This window comes from Schistocerca cancellata, chromosome 2, assembly GCF_023864275.1.
Source record: "Schistocerca cancellata isolate TAMUIC-IGC-003103 chromosome 2, iqSchCanc2.1, whole genome shotgun sequence".
Lineage (NCBI taxonomy): Eukaryota > Metazoa > Arthropoda > Insecta > Orthoptera > Acrididae > Schistocerca > Schistocerca cancellata.
The window spans coordinates 589,749,993-589,767,061 of record NC_064627.1 but is presented as its reverse complement, the minus strand read 5'-3'; the positions used below and the strand labels follow the sequence as shown (position 1 = coordinate 589,767,061).

The 17,069-nt window shown below is 43.4% G+C and overlaps 1 protein-coding gene across 7 annotated transcripts in view; it reads left to right on the top strand.

Moving 5' to 3' along the window:
* Positions 1 to 17,069, top strand: part of LOC126162221 (lactoylglutathione lyase) — a 125,315-nt gene that overhangs the window by 47,057 nt on the left and 61,189 nt on the right. For all 7 annotated transcript variants that reach the window (XM_049918573.1, XM_049918569.1, XM_049918575.1 and 4 more), the window contains one exon: positions 11,946 to 12,169. In XM_049918573.1, coding sequence (XP_049774530.1) covers positions 11,946 to 12,169 — 224 coding nt within the window. The remainder of the gene's footprint in view (positions 1 to 11,945; positions 12,170 to 17,069) is intronic.

Below are 17,069 nucleotides of genomic sequence, written 5' to 3'. Positions count from 1 at the left end.
GTCGCGTATGAATAGTACATTCTCCCACCTCTGGCTACTTGGAAGTGTGGTTGTAGCAAGCAGCCAGATGCTACCCGGAAAATTTTTCTGGGACACAGTGTTTACATTTAATTATTTTGCTGTTTCCTCTTCATTTACAGATATCACGTCAAATGAAAACAAAACGGATTTCTGTGGCTGGGAGCCATCAATTCATAGATTTCATAGATTCATAGATAAAATAAATCACATAATTATGGAAGGCAAAAATACGTTATTCATTTCAGTTTCTTGGTTTTGTTTTAATTCCAGGTTTTTAACAGTCAAGCATTAATCGCCTTGCAGAACGGTGAAGTTATTTTCATCGGTTTGCTAAAGAAATTTCATTGCTGAGGCAGTCAATTTATTTGAAACGAAGTGTTTCGTTCCGCACTATTGACTAGTTTCAACTGTTTGCTGGATTACAAGTGCACGTTTTCTTCTTCTGGCACTATCAATGAAATGAAATGAGTGTATGGCATCGCTGGCCAGTATTGAAAATTTACATCCTGAAAACCACACTGAAAAGCTTAATTTCAGGTTGGGACCTACTTCATTGTGAATCTGGACACACGAATGTACACTTAAAGCGGAATTGGGTATTTTAGTATGGTTTACAAAATTCCAATGCTCTTGGATTATAACACTTGTAGAGAAAGGCAAATTTATACATGAAACTTTAACTTTTGTGGTGGCTAATTGATCTTAGAGACCAGTATTATATGTGAAAGCGTAGCTTCCCTTGCAGCCACACTTGCATATTAATTTAAACCATTAACTTTTCCTACTCGTGTGTTCACGCTATTTAACAGTGATGTTGCTGTTGACTGACTACATCACATGTTCTATGCTCTGAATACCTGCTTTCATTGGCTGGCGAGATCACATGGCATTATGATTGACTTACGAACGTGCATCGCAAACTTGATTTCAATGCTTCGGAAAGTAACTTGCCGAGTTTGGTGGAATTCGAATTTATACTTTTGTAATATGAAAAAGTGCAGCATACTTGTGGCTGCATATAATTTTTTTTTCCCTGTTCACGATCGTTTACTAATGTGCGGGAAATTTCAAGCTGGTGGATGAAACCTTAACCCTTCAAAGGATTGATAAGTTTTACAGCTCTGAGGGAGAATATCTTGTCATTTAGCACGGAAATAGTGTATTTTCGTCTGGGAGAAAGTGTATTTTTAACTGGGAAATCCAGGAATTTTTTTTCCCTTGTCCACATATACGCCCTGTATCAGTACGACAATGAGCCCACTTGTCAGTACGATATTGCATCCCCTTTAGTTAGGATACCTACACTGATTTGATAGGGAAGGATGTAATAAAACCGTTACATCCTCTCCTGAGGCAAGCTGACCCATAACTGTTGCAACTGGTCCTTGATATTATGGGTACTGGCAGTGATATGGAGTTGACATCTGAACTGGTCCCACACGAGTTATATCTGCAACAAATCTGCTGATCTTGCTGGCCACAGGTGTAACACAACATCATGCAGGCAATTCACAGAGGCACATGCCATTTTGGAAAAGTGTTGTCCTCTTGAAAAATAGTGTCGTGGTACTATTGTGTGATGGATAACACACAAGGGTGCAGCAATATCCATGGTGTACCATTGTGCTGTCATAGTTTTGCTCTATCACTATCAAACCATGACTCATCGCTGAACACATTGCAATGCCATTCATCAGCGGTCCATGTTTCTTGATCGTGGCACTACTCCAGGCACAGCCTTTTGTGTTGTGGTGTTAATGGATACTATGCAGGGAACAGTAATTCCCTAGCCCTCCTGTTGCTAGTCTCTGGCCAATGGTGTAGGATGACACAGAATGTCGCATTGAGTCCATTACTTGTTCTCAGATGGCAGGAACAGATGTGAAGGGGCTATGATTTGCTTGCTTCACAATGTGGAGATTCTTTCTTGTTGTGGCTATATGTGGTCAACAGGAACTTCGATGATGTGTCTGCCTGCACTCATTGTATCACTGCCCAGTCCAGCTTCAGGGCACTGTCACATCTGTATGCTCCATAAATCTGGATATTGCACAGTTTGACCAGCCAAGGAAGTAGTGACTCGTAATGTTGCCATTTCAAAATCTGTCAGATGCTGATAATGCTGTGCACATGAACATGTGTCGTCTCCATGTCCCTTACAGCGATCACTTGACATTTGAATCTGTTCACACTCCTTAAATACTCTGCTAGACCTGGTATCAACACTAATGCACTGTGGTGGCCATTCTACCTGTTGCAGAGAATTGCAACTCTAATTATTTTCATTCCTGCTGATGGTGTCTACATGCACGAAGTTTCATTGACATCTGACCATGTCTTCTGGGTGCTTCACTGTTTGTATGACAGAGTACGAATTATTACAATTGCAGAACTGCGAGCTACATCAAACCAGTATTTGGACTGAAGACCCATCCTCCACCACCACCACCACCACCACAACCACCACCACCAATAACAGCAACAACAACATATTATATATGACTTAAAAGAATTCAGTACATTACACAAGTCCCACATGCTGCAATCAGAGTGTATAAATGTTATTGCTCTGAATAAAAAAGGTTCTGGATATGTTACTGGAAAATTTCCCTACAAGCTGTCTGCATGTTAATACACAGAGCATCCTCGTTGGTTGCTAAAAGATTGTGATGAACATATTACCAACTAATCGTATCCCAGACATGTTCTGTGGGCAGCATGTTGGCAAATTTGTAGGTTAGGTAACCAGTGGTACCCACTGTTCTTTGAAGAAGGCTTGCATATCTCTAGCCATCTGGGGTTGACCATTACCTTGCTGAAATATTATTTGTGGAATTACGTGAAGTAAAGTATTGCATTGGCCTCTAAAACCTCTCAGGATGATGTATGTGACGTTCTGTCAAACCAGAAAGTTAATGCTGGAATATCAACAGTTACAAAAAGGATAGACTGCTTCTCATGGTAAGGATGAAAATGTTGAGTTACAGACAGGTGCCACGAAAAGACTCTCACACACTGAGCTCTTGGCCAAAGCCTTCTTCAGAAAAGAAACACACACACACCAACACATTCACATTCACACCTCATGTACACATGACCACTATCTCTGGCTGCTCTGGCTAGAGCCAGTCTCAACATATAAATGGTCATAACTTAGGATAGACTGGAGTGGGCATCACTTCAAAACTCCCCCCCCAGGGGGTCCACAACTCTTTTGTGGATACGTGCGTAGCGAGCACGGGACCCCGAGCTAATGTGGCCTTCCTTCCTTTCCGGGCTGCATACCTTCCCATTCCGCATCCTTCCCCATCCCTATCTTCGCCCCTCCTCCCCTCACCTCTGGCTCTTTCCTTCCCTTTCTCCCCATCTGGGAGTATGGTTTGTGCCTACGTCCGGAGACGGACGCTCGTAAATGTACTGCATTCTTCGCCTTTATGTCTTCTTCCTTCCTTTGTCCTTCCCTTTTTCCTTACCTCTTCTCTTTCCCTATTCTCCGCTGCGGCGTTTGAGACCTCTCTTCTTTCCTTTCCCTTTCTCTTTCTTCCTCCCTGTGCGTGTCTGAAGGTCGACCCACGCCCTTCGTGCGTAGCCGGTGACGGGGTAACGCGTAATTCCCCGCCCCGGGTAGACAGGTAGGACACGTACGTACCCCCTGGTAACGGCCAGGCCCAGGGAGGGGTGATTACCCGAGCTGATACCTTCCGAAAATGCCGATTGGTCCCTCTGTCCGTTTATCGGGAGGTGTGACCTGAGGTGTGAACAATCACCTAAGGCGGGAGTGCCCTCAGAGAGGGCCCCCACAAGGGAGGAGCGCGCCATCGGAGACGCCGGTAATCATGGGGGATTCTTCCGCAATGGTTTCCTCACCTTCCACTATGTCTGCTCACAAACGTAAGTATACTGAGTCTCAGCCACAGACGATTCTTCCATCGTTGCCACAGTTCCTTGTTGTTTCTCGGACTGATGAAGGTCACGACTTCTCCACGGTCAACCCTTTCATTATTCAGAAAGGTGTCGACACAATTGCAGGTCCTGTAAAGTCTTGTTCCAGATTACGGAATGGCACCCTGTTGTTAGAAACACACAGTGCCCTCCAGGCACAAAAATTGCTGCGTACTTCTCTGCTCCACACCTTTCCTGTCCGGGTGGAACCGCACCGAACCTTAAATTCCTCGCGTGGAGTCGTTTATACACGCTCCCTCGATGGATTGTCTGACGAAGAAATTCAGCACTATCTGTCTGACCAGGGCGTAACGGCAGTTCATAGAGTAATGAAACGGGTTGACACGAACATCATTCCAACCCGCACTGTCTTCTTGACATTTGACACAGTTCAACTCCCATCGAAAATCAAAGCTGGCTATGAGATAATTTCCGTTCGCCCTTACGTCCCAAACCCTACGCGTTGCTATCGATGTCAGCGGTTCAATCACACCAGCCAGTCCTGCTCCAATCCAGCCAAATGTGTTACGTGTGGCAAGGATGCCCATGAGGGTGCTTGTCCACCTCCATCCCCTCGCTGCATCAACTGTATGGGTGACCACGCTGCTTCCTCTCGAGATTGCCCCGTTTTTAAGGACGAAAAGCTCATCCAGGAAATAAGAGTGAAGGAAAAGGTGTCGACCTTTGCTGCTCGAAAATTATTCGCCAGTCGCAAGCCCACCGTGCCTCAGACAGGAAAATATAGCACTGTCCTTGCTTCTCCTCGGCCAACAAAGGAGGCGGCCACGCAGACTTGCGACCTCACCTTTAGTGCCACGGTCGTCAGATCGGCCAGCGCAAAGATCGCTCGTTCAACCTCACCAATTTCGCCTGCCCACTCTATGGCTCACCCTTCGTCGGGTTCTGCTAAATCTCGAGCGCAAAAGTCGGACGCCAAGTCTTCGAAAAAAGAGCATACTCGTGAAGAGTTTTTACGTACCGCAACTTCCCAACCATCGGTTCCTCCATCTAAACATCATTCTTCCAAGAAGGCTACAAAGAAACCCAATTCCTCTCCTTCTCCGCCAAGGCGTGTCCCATCTACAGCACCACCTGGCGGAAATCGCCCTCGGCCGTCTTCTGTGTCGCCGAGGCGCACTGCTGGTGGCCGGTCAACCGGCCAATCGCTGGTGGCAGGAGCTGCTCCTGACCAACCTATGGATCAGGATCTTCTGCCTTCGGCTGACTGCCATTCCATGCTGTCGGTCGCTAGCTCCGAGCAGTCTTTGACTTGACAGCAACTTTGGTCACAGTCCTCCATTTTCTGTTCACCCCATGTCCATTATCCACTGGAATATCCGTGGCATTCGAGCCAATAGGGATGAATTGTCGATCCTCTTAAGATCCTACTCGCCGGTCATCTTCTGTCTTCAGGAAACAAAGCTGCGTCCCCATGACCGCTTTGTTCTCCCTCATTTTCAGTCCGTCCGATATGATCTCCCCTCTGTTGAAGGCTCTCCAGCCCATGGAGGACTCATGATTCTTCTCCATGATACTCTCCATTATCACCTAATCCCCTTAAACACTTCCTTCCAAGCTGTCGCCGTCCGTCTTTCCCTTTCCGGATACACGTTCTCTCTTTGTACTGTCTACATTCCATCGTCCACACCAATGGCACGAGCTGATCTCCTTCATCTTCTTGGTCAGCTTCCACCCCCCTATTTGCTGGTTGGGGACTTCAATGCCCACCACCCGCTTTGGGGATCTCCACATCCTTGTCCACGTGGCTCCATATTGCTAGACGTCTTCCACCAAGCGGATCTAGTTTGCCTCAACACTGGGGTCCCCACATTTTTGTCTGCCTCCACGACAACCTTCTCTCATTTGGACCTTGCGGTCGGTACTGTTCCGCTAGCTCGGCGCTTCGAATGGTTCGCCCTTGATGATACACACTCGAGTGACCACTTTCCATGTGTCCTCAGACTGCAGCCTCAACTGCCATATATGCGCCCGCGACGCTGGAAGTTTGCCCAAGCCGATTGGACACTTTTTTCGTCTCTCGCGACATTCGATGACCGTCGCTTTCCCAGCGTCGACGATGAGGTCACACATATTACCGACGTTATCCTTACAGCTGCGGAACGTTCAATACCTCGCACCTCCGAATTGCCCCGGCGCCCCCCAGTTCCTTGGTGGAACAAGGCATGCCGTGATGCAATACGTGAGCGGCGACGTGCTCTTCGCATTTTCCGTCACCATCCTACTTTGGCCAACTGTATCCGCTATAAGCAGCTCCGTGCGCGATGCCGTTGCGTCATCCGCGATAGCAAGAAGGCAAGCTGGAAATTCTTTATTAGCTCATTTAACACCTTCACTCCCTCCTCGGAAGTTTGGAGTCGGCTTCGACGGTTCTCAGGCGCGCCTAGTTTCTCCCCGGTCTCTGGGCTCACTGTCGCGCATGATACCTTAGTGGACCCCGTCGCAATTTCTAACTCGTTGGGTCAGCACTTTGCTGAGATTTCGAGCTCTTCAAATTACCCGCCAGCGTTTCTCCCGAAGAAACGTGCAGCGGAAGTGCGACCTCTTGCTTTCTCCTCTCAAAATCACGAAAGCTACAATACTGTTTTCTCCATGCGGGAACTCCAACATGCCCTCTCATCTTCTCGCTCCTCCGCCCCGGGACCGGATGGTATCCATGTCCAAATGTTGCTGCATTTATCAACCCCTAATCTGCGTTACCTCCTTCGCCTTTATAATCGAATTTGGACCGACAGTACCTTTCCCAAACGGTGGCGGGAAGCTATTGTCGTTCCTGTTCCGAAACCTGGAAAGGACAAACATCTCCCCTCTAGCTATCGCCCCATTTCTCTCACGAGTAGTGTCTGTAAGGTTTTGGAGCGTATGGTAAATTACCGTTTAGCTTGGTGGCTGGAATCCCGCAGTCTTTTAACACCAGCCCAATGCGGATTCCGGAAGCATCGTTCTGCAGTTGACCATCTTGTCGCTCTCTCCACTTATATCATGAACAATTTTCTCCGGAAACGCCAAACGGTAGCAATATTTTTCGATCTGGAGAGAGCATACGATACCTGTTGGAGGACAGGCATACTCCGCACACTGTTCTCTTGGGGCTTTCGAGGCCGGCTGCCCCTTTTTCTTCGCGAATTTATGGCAGAGCGCACTTTTAGGGTGCGGGTGAACACTACTCTCTCCCGTACTTTCTCCCAAGAAAACGGGGTACCCCAGGGATCCGTGCTGAGTGTTGTACTGTTTGCCATCGCCATAAATCCAATTATGGATTGTCTCCTTCCTGATGTCTCGGGCTCCCTCTTTGTGGACGATTTTGCGATCTACTACAGCTCTCAACGGACCAGCCTTCTTGAACGACGTCTTCAAGGATGTCTCGATCGCCTCCACTCGTGGAGCATCGAAACAGGCTTCCGTTTCTCACCCAGTAAGACCGTTTGTGTCAATTTTTGGCGACGTAAGGAGTTTCTTCCGCCCTCCTTACATCTAGGTCCTGTCAACCTTCCGTTTTCAGACGTCGCTAAATTCTTGGGTCTTATGTTTGACAGAAAACTGTGCTGGTCCTCCCACGTCTCCTATCTTTCGGCTCGCTGTCTGCGATCGCTTAACACCCTCCGTGTCCTGAATGGTACCTCCTGGGGAGCGGACCGAGTGGTCCTTCTCCGCCTCTATCGCGCCTCAGTGCGCTCAAAATTGGATTACGGAAGCATAGTCTACTCCTCTGCTCGGCCGTCTATTCTTCGGCGTCTCGACTCTATCCACCACCGTGGATTACGTTTAGTGTCTGGAGCTTTTTACACTAGCCCTGTGGCAAGCCTTTATACTGAGACTGCTGAACCTCCGCTGTCCAATCGGCGAGCAGTCCTCCTGAGTCGTTATGCTAGCCATCTGTCTTCCATGCCTGCTAATCCAGCCCATGACCTTTTTTTCAACGCGTCCTTTGATGTAGGGTATGCAGGCCGCTCCTCCTCCCTACTACCCCCGGGAGTCCGCTTCCGTCAATTGCTCGATTCTCTTTCCTGCCGCTTTCCGAAAACCTTTTTGACAACTTGGGGTACAGCACCGCCTTGGCTCCGTCCCCGGATCTGCCTGCTCCGTGACCTTTGTCAATTTCCCAAGGATGGTACCCCTACACTTGTTTATCGTCGGGCATTTGCTGCTCTATGTGCACAAATGACGGACGCCACGTTTATTTACACCGACGGCTCGAAAACATCATTAGGTGTAGGGAGTGCCTATATTGTTGGCGACACCCCAAATCGCTTTCGACTTCCCGACCAGTGTTCGGTTTATACTGCGGAGCTTTACGCTGTTCTCCAGGCTGTCCACTACATCCGCCGCCATCAGCGGATACAGTACGTTATCTGCTCAGATTCTCTCAGCTCTCTCCTCAGTCTCCAAGCTCTTTACCCTGTGCACCCTCTGGTCCACCGGATTCAGGACTGTCTGCGCTTGCTCCACCTGGGGAGCGTCTCGGTGGCGTTCCTCTGGCTCCCGGGACACGCTGGTATCTGTGGGAATGAGGCGGCCGATATGGCGGCCAAGGCTGCAGTCTCTCTTCCTCGGCCAGCTATTCAGTCGCTTCCCTTCACCGATCTACGGAGCGGTTTATGTCGCCAAGTTGCTCATTTATGGCATGCGCATTGGTCAACACTTCCCCGTAATAAATTGCGGGAAGTGAAAGCCCTTCCTTGCGCTTGGACTTCTTCCTCCCGAACGCGTCGTCGGGAGGAGGTAATTTTAGCTCGACTCCGGATAGGGCACTGTCTTTTTAGCCATAGACATCTTTTAAGCGGTGATCCTCCTCCACTCTGTCCCCACTGCTCTCAGCCGTGGACGGTCAGACACCTTTTAATTGAATGCCCCTATTTTAATCCGTTACGCTCCCGTCTACAGCTATCGCCTGATCTATCGTCGATTTTAGCAGATGACACGCGCTCAGCCGACTGCGTTCTCCAGTTTATTAGTGACAGTGAAATGACGTCAGTCATTTGAAGTTTTTTTTTTTTTTTTTTTTTTTTGGGGACAACCACCCCCTGTCTGTACTGGATTTTTAAGCATTCTTTCTACATTTAGTTTCTCCAATTTTATGAGTTTATTTCCATTGCTGCTGGTTTTCAATTTCGGTTTTTTACTGTCTTAAGTCACGGGCTGGGCGCTAATGACCATAGAAGTTTTGCGCCCTAAAACCGCAAAAAAAAAAACTCCACATTATAACACAGTAAACTACAGTAGTTGCTCACATGTAATTGCAGTATGAAACATTTGCAGTTTCTGTGCAGTAAAAGCTGATTCAGTGACATATGTGACACCATTAAAACCTTCAAAAATTCAAAATAAATGAAAATTTAAAATGAAGACAATAATTTCCGATCAAATAATAGCATTGTGGAAGAAGAGATAATCATTGTGATTTGATTTCAAGTATGAAAATGAAATATTTTATGTTGGTAAGTTGAATCACAGGAAGACCCAAGAGCTTAGGCAGTGAGGGCCAGCATAGGATAGCTAACACCCCCTATCCCACCCAAAGCACTCCAGAAAAAAATAATTGCAAACCAGACTTACAAGCTGCCCAGTTGGAGAAGACAGACATTCCAAAACAACCATCAGTTTGAAGAAAGCCAGAGCTTGCTATGGATTTTTACTACTGTCAGGTGCACTCAGGATCATTTGACATGAAATAAAAATTAATTTGTCGTTCACTGCAAGACTAATATGAATTTTGCTCCCATCCCCCCTCCCCCCCCCCCCCCCCTCCCCACTCTACTCAAATCCTGAGTATGCTCTTGAAAAGATCTTTGCAGTAATGAATTGCTGGGACACTCTTACACATTCCACTGTGCGTTATGTTGGAAGCTCTACCTTATTGCTGGGAACCGACACTGGTGAAATAAGGCTGCGGCTCAGCATACTTTTTTGAGCATTGCATATTCAGTGAAGAAATGCAAGTAAAGATGCCAAAGTTATTAATACATGTGTGTGTGTGTGTGTGTGTGTGTGTGTGTGTGTGTGTGTGTGCGCGCGCGCGCGTTTGAGCGAGAGAGAGAGAGAGGGGGGGGGGGGGTATTCTTTATCTTGAAGTAAGTTTTTAAACATATATGATGTTAATGATTTAAAATAAATAAAAGTGAGGTTTCCATCTAGTTATGTAATTGGATTTTGTGTTCTTATATTTACTATGTTTTGAATAAACTCAGAAAAAATTGCAACACCAAAAAATAATTAATTTAGAGCAATGAAATTTCAGGAAAGCATTTGTGTAGCTAACATATTTAAGTAATTAACATTGGAAGATCACAGGTTAATTTAAGCATGAGATAAGCCATTGCAAATGTGATATACTGATTAATAACTGGTGTAACTGCCAGGATTTTGAATGCAACCATGCAAACTTGTGTGCATTGTGTTGCATATGTGCCGGATGTCATTTTGTGGGATGGAATTCCATTGCTGTTGCACTTGGTCGGTCAGTACTGGGACAATTATTGCTCATTGTGGATGACACTGGAGCTGTCATCCAATGATGTCGCATATGTGCTCAGTTGGAGACAAATGTAGTGATAAAGCAGGCCAAGGCATGTCTACACTCTGTAGACCATTTTTGGGTTGTAACAGCAATATGTGGGGGAATGTTATGTGGGCGAATGTTATCTTGTTGGAAAACATCCTCTGAAATGCTGTTCATGAATGGCACCACAGCAGGTCAAATCACCAGATTGATGTACAAATTTGCAGTTGGGGTGCGTTGGATAACCATTAGAGTGCTCCTGCTGTCATAAGAAGTTGTGCACCAGACCACCTTGCCCTCCAGTAAGCGCTGTCTTGACAACACTGAAGTCACAAATGGCAGTGGTTTGGGGTCAGTAAAATGCACAGTACAGGACAAATGGCATGAAGTAACCAATTTGTAACTGTTTGTTGTGTCACTATGGTGCCAACCACTGCTTAAATTGTTGCTGCAGATGGAGTACGATGTGGGAGAGCCCCACGTCGAACATGACGGTTGTCTCTCTCTTGGTAGTGTCACGTGGCCATCTGGAGCCCAGTCTTCTTGCGACCATGCATTCTCGTGACCACCACTGCCAGCAATCGTGTACAGTGGCTACATTCCTGCAAAGTCAATCTGCAGTATCGCAGAAGGAAAGTCCAGCTTCTCGTAGCCCTATTACATGACCTCATTCAAACTCAATAAGGTGTCTGTGTTTCCTTAAAGGCATTCTTGACTAACATCAATTCACCACGTGCTAGCTCAAAGGTAACTAATGCTCTTGACTGTCACAGCGTTTATTAAAGGAAACCTGATTTGCATCCTCATAGTGGCACTAGTAGCGTCACTGTTATGTGACTAGCGTGAAATTTGAATAAGAGCTTTCAGACATAGAAACACGCTTTCCTTTATGACACAAAACTCCTTCTTGGTCTCGTGATTTTTTTTTTCTTTCAGTGTATATGCAACTTTCTGTCAGATAGTCAAGCATTACTAAAACCTTTGATCGAACATTTTTCTGCAGTTAACTTTACAATCATACCTAAGTGTCAGAAAGAAGCAAGATTCTGAAATAAATTGACACTGTACTTAATTTTCCCCAACCTTAGGATGCTGCACAGTTTGTCACCATATTGTTACAGATAATAGTTTGATCAGTGTAAATCTTTCCCTTAAGTGCTGTGGTCCATACGCAGAAGAATTTGATTAGTCATGAAATTTAGAACCAGATTTCATTATATTTTATTATGTTAATTTGTTCACCAAAGTAATCAGTTATTTTGTATCAACAACTTTAATTCACTGGGTACACGGGGATAGAACTATAGCAAACACATAAATACCATTGGTGATAAAGCATATGGCCCATAGCAGTACAAATTAAATTGGACTCTGGGCTCACTATTTCAAGAAAAACTTCATGCAATACCAAGTAATACTAATGTTAATTTGGATAGAATGATGTACAAATTTTGTCATTTTGCAGGATTTTATTTTCCAACAAACAATGTATCGTATTAAAGACCCAAGGCGCTCATTAGAATTCTACACGAATGTTATGGGCATGCGATTGCTTCAGAAGTTAGATTTCCCGGAAATGAAGTTTTCATTGTATTTTATGGGTTACGAAAAACAGGAAGACATACCAGCAGATTTACAGCAACAGACGAAGTGGACATTTTCCAGAAAAGCAACATTGGAATTAACACAGTAAGCATCTTTTTAAATAACTGTAGTATATCTTGTTATTAAAGCAAGAAAACTAAATTGTTTGAATATTTTCATGCAAGATGCAAATTTGATGAAGTATGTACTTAGATGATGTCAATGTCTGTGTGTTAATTTATCTATAAGTTGAATGTTTTCTCATATAAGAATCACTAAATAATATAATTGGCTGGATAAGGAAATCTACCCACCAAGCAGCAGCAGGTAAGAACATATAAAAGTTATGGAAATTTGCAAGTCTTTGTAGCCAGTGGCTCCTTCTTCTGGCAGAATAGTTGAAGCGGAAGCAAGAGGGGTGAAAGAAAAGAACTGGCATTGTCTAGAAAATGGGAAGAGTGAGGGAAAAGTCTCCCAGAGCCCCGGGTCAGGGGAGACTGATTGAACAGAATGAGAAGGAAAGACTTATCGTTGGGAACTGCATTGGACAAGATTTAAAACCTGAAACCTTTTAAGTGAAAGATAGAGTCATAAGCAAGACAGAGATTACTGACAAAACAACATGGGAGAGTTAATAAGTGCAGAAAGCTAAGTGCATTATACATGGTAGAGGTGGGAGAAGGAGAAAAGCAGACAGGTCAGAAAAGAAACAGTAGTGAAAAGTAAAAGGGAATAATTATGGAAAAGAAATGCCAAGACCAAAGAAATTCACATAAATTAAGGCCATGTGGGTGGTGAGAACCAAGTTCATATTGTAATGTCAGTTCCCACCTGTGGAGTTCTGAAAAGTTGGTGTCAGGAGGGAACATCCAGATGACACACATGGTGAAATGGGTGCCGAGGTCATAACTTTGGTGATAATGTATGTTTTGCCAGTTACAGAAGTGGTATAGGTGGTGGTAGTAGGGTGCATAGGGAAAATCTTACGAGAGGGATGCTGTAAAACTTGCCCTATGCACCCTCGCACCACTACTTATACTGGCCCTGTAATGATATGACTACCACCAAGTTATAAGTTAGGATAAAAGGGCATAAGCAGAGGGTGTATATCGGCAGTACACAGTATCCTGTTTCAGAGCATGCTGTACAACATGACAGTTGTGGCCTTGATGCCTGTTCCACCACAAGTGCCCTCTGGGTTCTCCCTCCTGACATCAGTTTCTCAGAACTTCGCAGCTGGGAACTGGACTGCATGTGCTTGGTTCTTGCCACCCACTTGGTCTTGATTTATCTTAATTCCTTTGGTATTTGCATTTCATTTCAGTAGCTATTTTCTCTTCCCTCCCTTTCAGTTTTCTGGATTGTTTATCTTCTAACATGTCTATTTTTTGCCTCCTCCACCTCTACCATGTACTTAGCTTTCCAGTGTTATTATGTTTTGTCAGTAATATCTGTCTTGCTTATTACCCTCTCTTCCACCTGTAAACTCTTAAATTTTCAAATCCCATCTAGCGCAGTTCCCAACTATCAGTCTTTCCTTCTCATCCCATTTTGTAGGGGTTTTTCGATCCAGGATTCTGGACAACTTTTCAGTAGCTCTCTCCACTTCTTAAACATCGCCAAAATCTTGCACATTTCCATAACTTTTTCTCCTGGCTCCACCTGGTGAGTAGATTTTTCATCAATCCAGTCCTATTTTCAAAATTTTATTATTTTTGTTGATATAAGAAATACCAAGATTGATTGAAAGAAAGGGGCTGTAATAGATATCTTACCCTTTTCAAATCACTTGTAACATTTCCATTTTGCTTTTTCTTGTACTGAAAGTATGTTAATATAAAATTGTGCTATGAAAGTTAATAATAAAATATATAACCTAGTCTTGGAAGGTAAAATTGCACTACAGGTAACTGTTTGGAAAGAGCAATATATGCAAAAGACGTTTTTTAGAAACTTCTAAACATAGATTATTTCCACTTTTGATTAGAATACGATTCCAGAGAAACAAAAATGATCAGAAATGTAGCAACAGTTTGCTAGTGCAAAGGCAGGCCATTCATAGTTTTGAGCCAAGCTCACAAGAGGAACAAGGCAAGATTTTCTGTATAATTTTTACATCCCACAGTTTCTTTCGTTGCCAGATTAACTTTTCCTTGATGTCCCAGGGTTGTGTTGTGTTGTAAAGCTGTTTCCTTCCCAATTCAGTTCAGTACATTTTAACAAGGAACTTGGTTTCTCCATCTAATCTTCAGCAGTCCTCTAAAACATCACATTTCAATAGCATCTACTCTCGTCTTGTTCATACTGTTGATCATTCTTGTTTCACTTCCCTACATCGTGACACTCCAAACAAATGCTTCCAGATATGACTTTCAGCATTTAATGAAGTTTATATTTGATGTTAATATACTTTGATAAACTCTTGTAATACTTTTAATTCTGATTCCCATAGTGTTGCCTTATTTAAATCAACTACACTCCAAAAATATTCACACTCCATTACCGTTATTGTACTTAAGTTGATATTTATCTTTTCTAGACACAATAGTTTCCATTTAACTGACCTTCCAAGTTCTTTTCTGTGTCTGATAGAATTACCTTATAATTACAGTTCTACTCGCTAAAGTGTATTCTCCCCAAACATTGATTCCTTTTCCAAATTTCTTTCTAGTTTCCTTTACTGCTTATTCTATGTACACATTGGTTAACATAGCTTTGCTACCTCTAGATAATGGGGTCCCGGTTTCAATTCCCGGCCAGGTTGGGATTTTCTCTGTCCAGGAACTGGGTGTTTGTGTTGCCCTCATCATTTCATCTTCATTCTCATCATTAGTGACAGTGGCTAGATTGGACTGTGAAAAAATTGGAGTGTGAAAAAACTGAGACTTTGTATGGGCGCTGATGACCGCATAATTGAGCACCCCACAAAACCAAACGTCGTCACCAAAATTGGCTAACATAGAGGATAGGATACAACTCTCTTTCACCCCATTCTCAGTTATTGGCTGCCCTTCGTATCCTTTGTCTCTTACAACTGCAAATTGTTTCCCATAGAAATTGCATGTAGTGTTTTGTGCCCTGTAGTTTATCCCCAATGAATTCAGATTGTGAAAATGTGTTTGAGTCAAAACAGTCAAAAAGACTCTAAATCTGCAAATGCTAGCAGTGTGATAAACATACAAGTCAATATTATGTCAGATCTATTGATTAGAGTAGCCCTACTTAATCATCAAACTGAATTCAGCCCTGTAGCAACAAGTAAAAGCAGTTGTTTATGTAGATACCATCATCAGAGATTCAAATGTATTTTTCGTGTCCTTTACAGTGTCACAAACTTCGTAGGAAAGACAACTGAATCCCATTACCTGATACAATTACTTAAATGTTCTTCCTTGCACGTTAAAGTTTTTCAAATTGCTTGTTGTTATTAGAGTCTAACATTCTGATACACCAAACAGCTGTGATTAACTGTCAGCTTTCTCTGCCTTCCTTCCATATGACACTTCTTACAAAATTGCATGAAGAAATTAGGTGTAACACACAACAATAGTTACTAGATAAAACAAATTGTATAAATGGGTAATTTCTATTTGAATTATTGGTCTGCATTGGTTTTTACTTGATAAGTAAATTCCTATAAGAGTGCATCCAAGACTTTTACAAAAACACATAATTACCATAGACTTTAATTTACAAGTAAGATTTACCTGCATCATAGTTTATTTCAGTGGTTTTTTTTTTTAAATTGACCTATTGTCAACTGTATTACTTAAAAATTATAACTTTTATTTTTTTATTCTCACTTGGGCTTTTAAGATATTTCCTTTAAAAATTGCATATAGTAAACTAAGTGGATATAGATTGCATAGTTATCTCCCCTGCTTCATCTATTGCCGTATCCCCCTTTCCCATGCCCCTCTATTCTTTAAGTCCTATATAAAGATCATACAACAATGTTTGTTTCTGTCTCTCTTACCACCTGATGACATCATGTATATTTTATTGGCATATAATGATATTTTCTGCTATTTCATCATGTTCAGAATGGATACGACTTGATTTTATATATCATGACAAAACTGTGGATTAATTACCACACCAGAAGATGAAGTGCCAAACCAGCAATGTGAATATTATAGCAATTAGTTGATCTTGACGCAGTAAATTGTTATATAAATAGTTTACTCCGTACCCCTTTCCTCTTCTTTCCAACTCATTTCTCAGTGTTCTGTATGTATGGAGCTTTTTTTATCATACATTCTATGAAGATACTAATACTATTACTCCTATGAAATGAATATATCCTTTATTCTGTGTACATTAGCTGAACTGGTGCTCTTCTTGGCTCATCAAATCCTTAATTCAGGGCTTAACAACTGCCCGGTTTTGAGCGCAAGTACTCGCGTCTGCTCAGGCATGTGCTCACGAGCAGGTGCAAGGTCACGGAGTAGGGAGGGAGGGGAAATGCACGTGCACGTTTGAATAGGGCCGCAGTGTGCCTATTGAATTTGCGCCGACTGTGTAACGTTTAAAGTACTACGATCAGCTCTAACAGTCACTTCGCTGGTTAAGAATCATGTCAAGTCGCCGTTGTGTAACCCCAACCATGCTTTCGCAATTCAACCCCCATTGGGAGGAATTGTATCTGTTTACAGAAAAAGGTGGTGTTGCAAAATGTTTAGTATGTCACAAAACACTGAATTCTTTTAGGAAATTTAATTTGAAGCAACATTATATGTCGTACCACGTGAAAGACTACGGAAGTGGAAAACGTGATGGACCAGATCGTGCACAGGAAGTTATTAAACTTAAAAGGAAGCTATCCGAAGAAGATCTGGATGACGAAGAAAAATCAATTGAGGCAGCTCTCAGAGTGAGTTACAAAATTGCTTTGCTTTTAGCAAAATCCCTTCACCCCTTCACTGATGGCGATTTAATAAAAGAATGTTTGGTAGTTGCAGTGAAACATTTGTGTCCATCTCAAGTTGAACAGTTTCGGATTGTG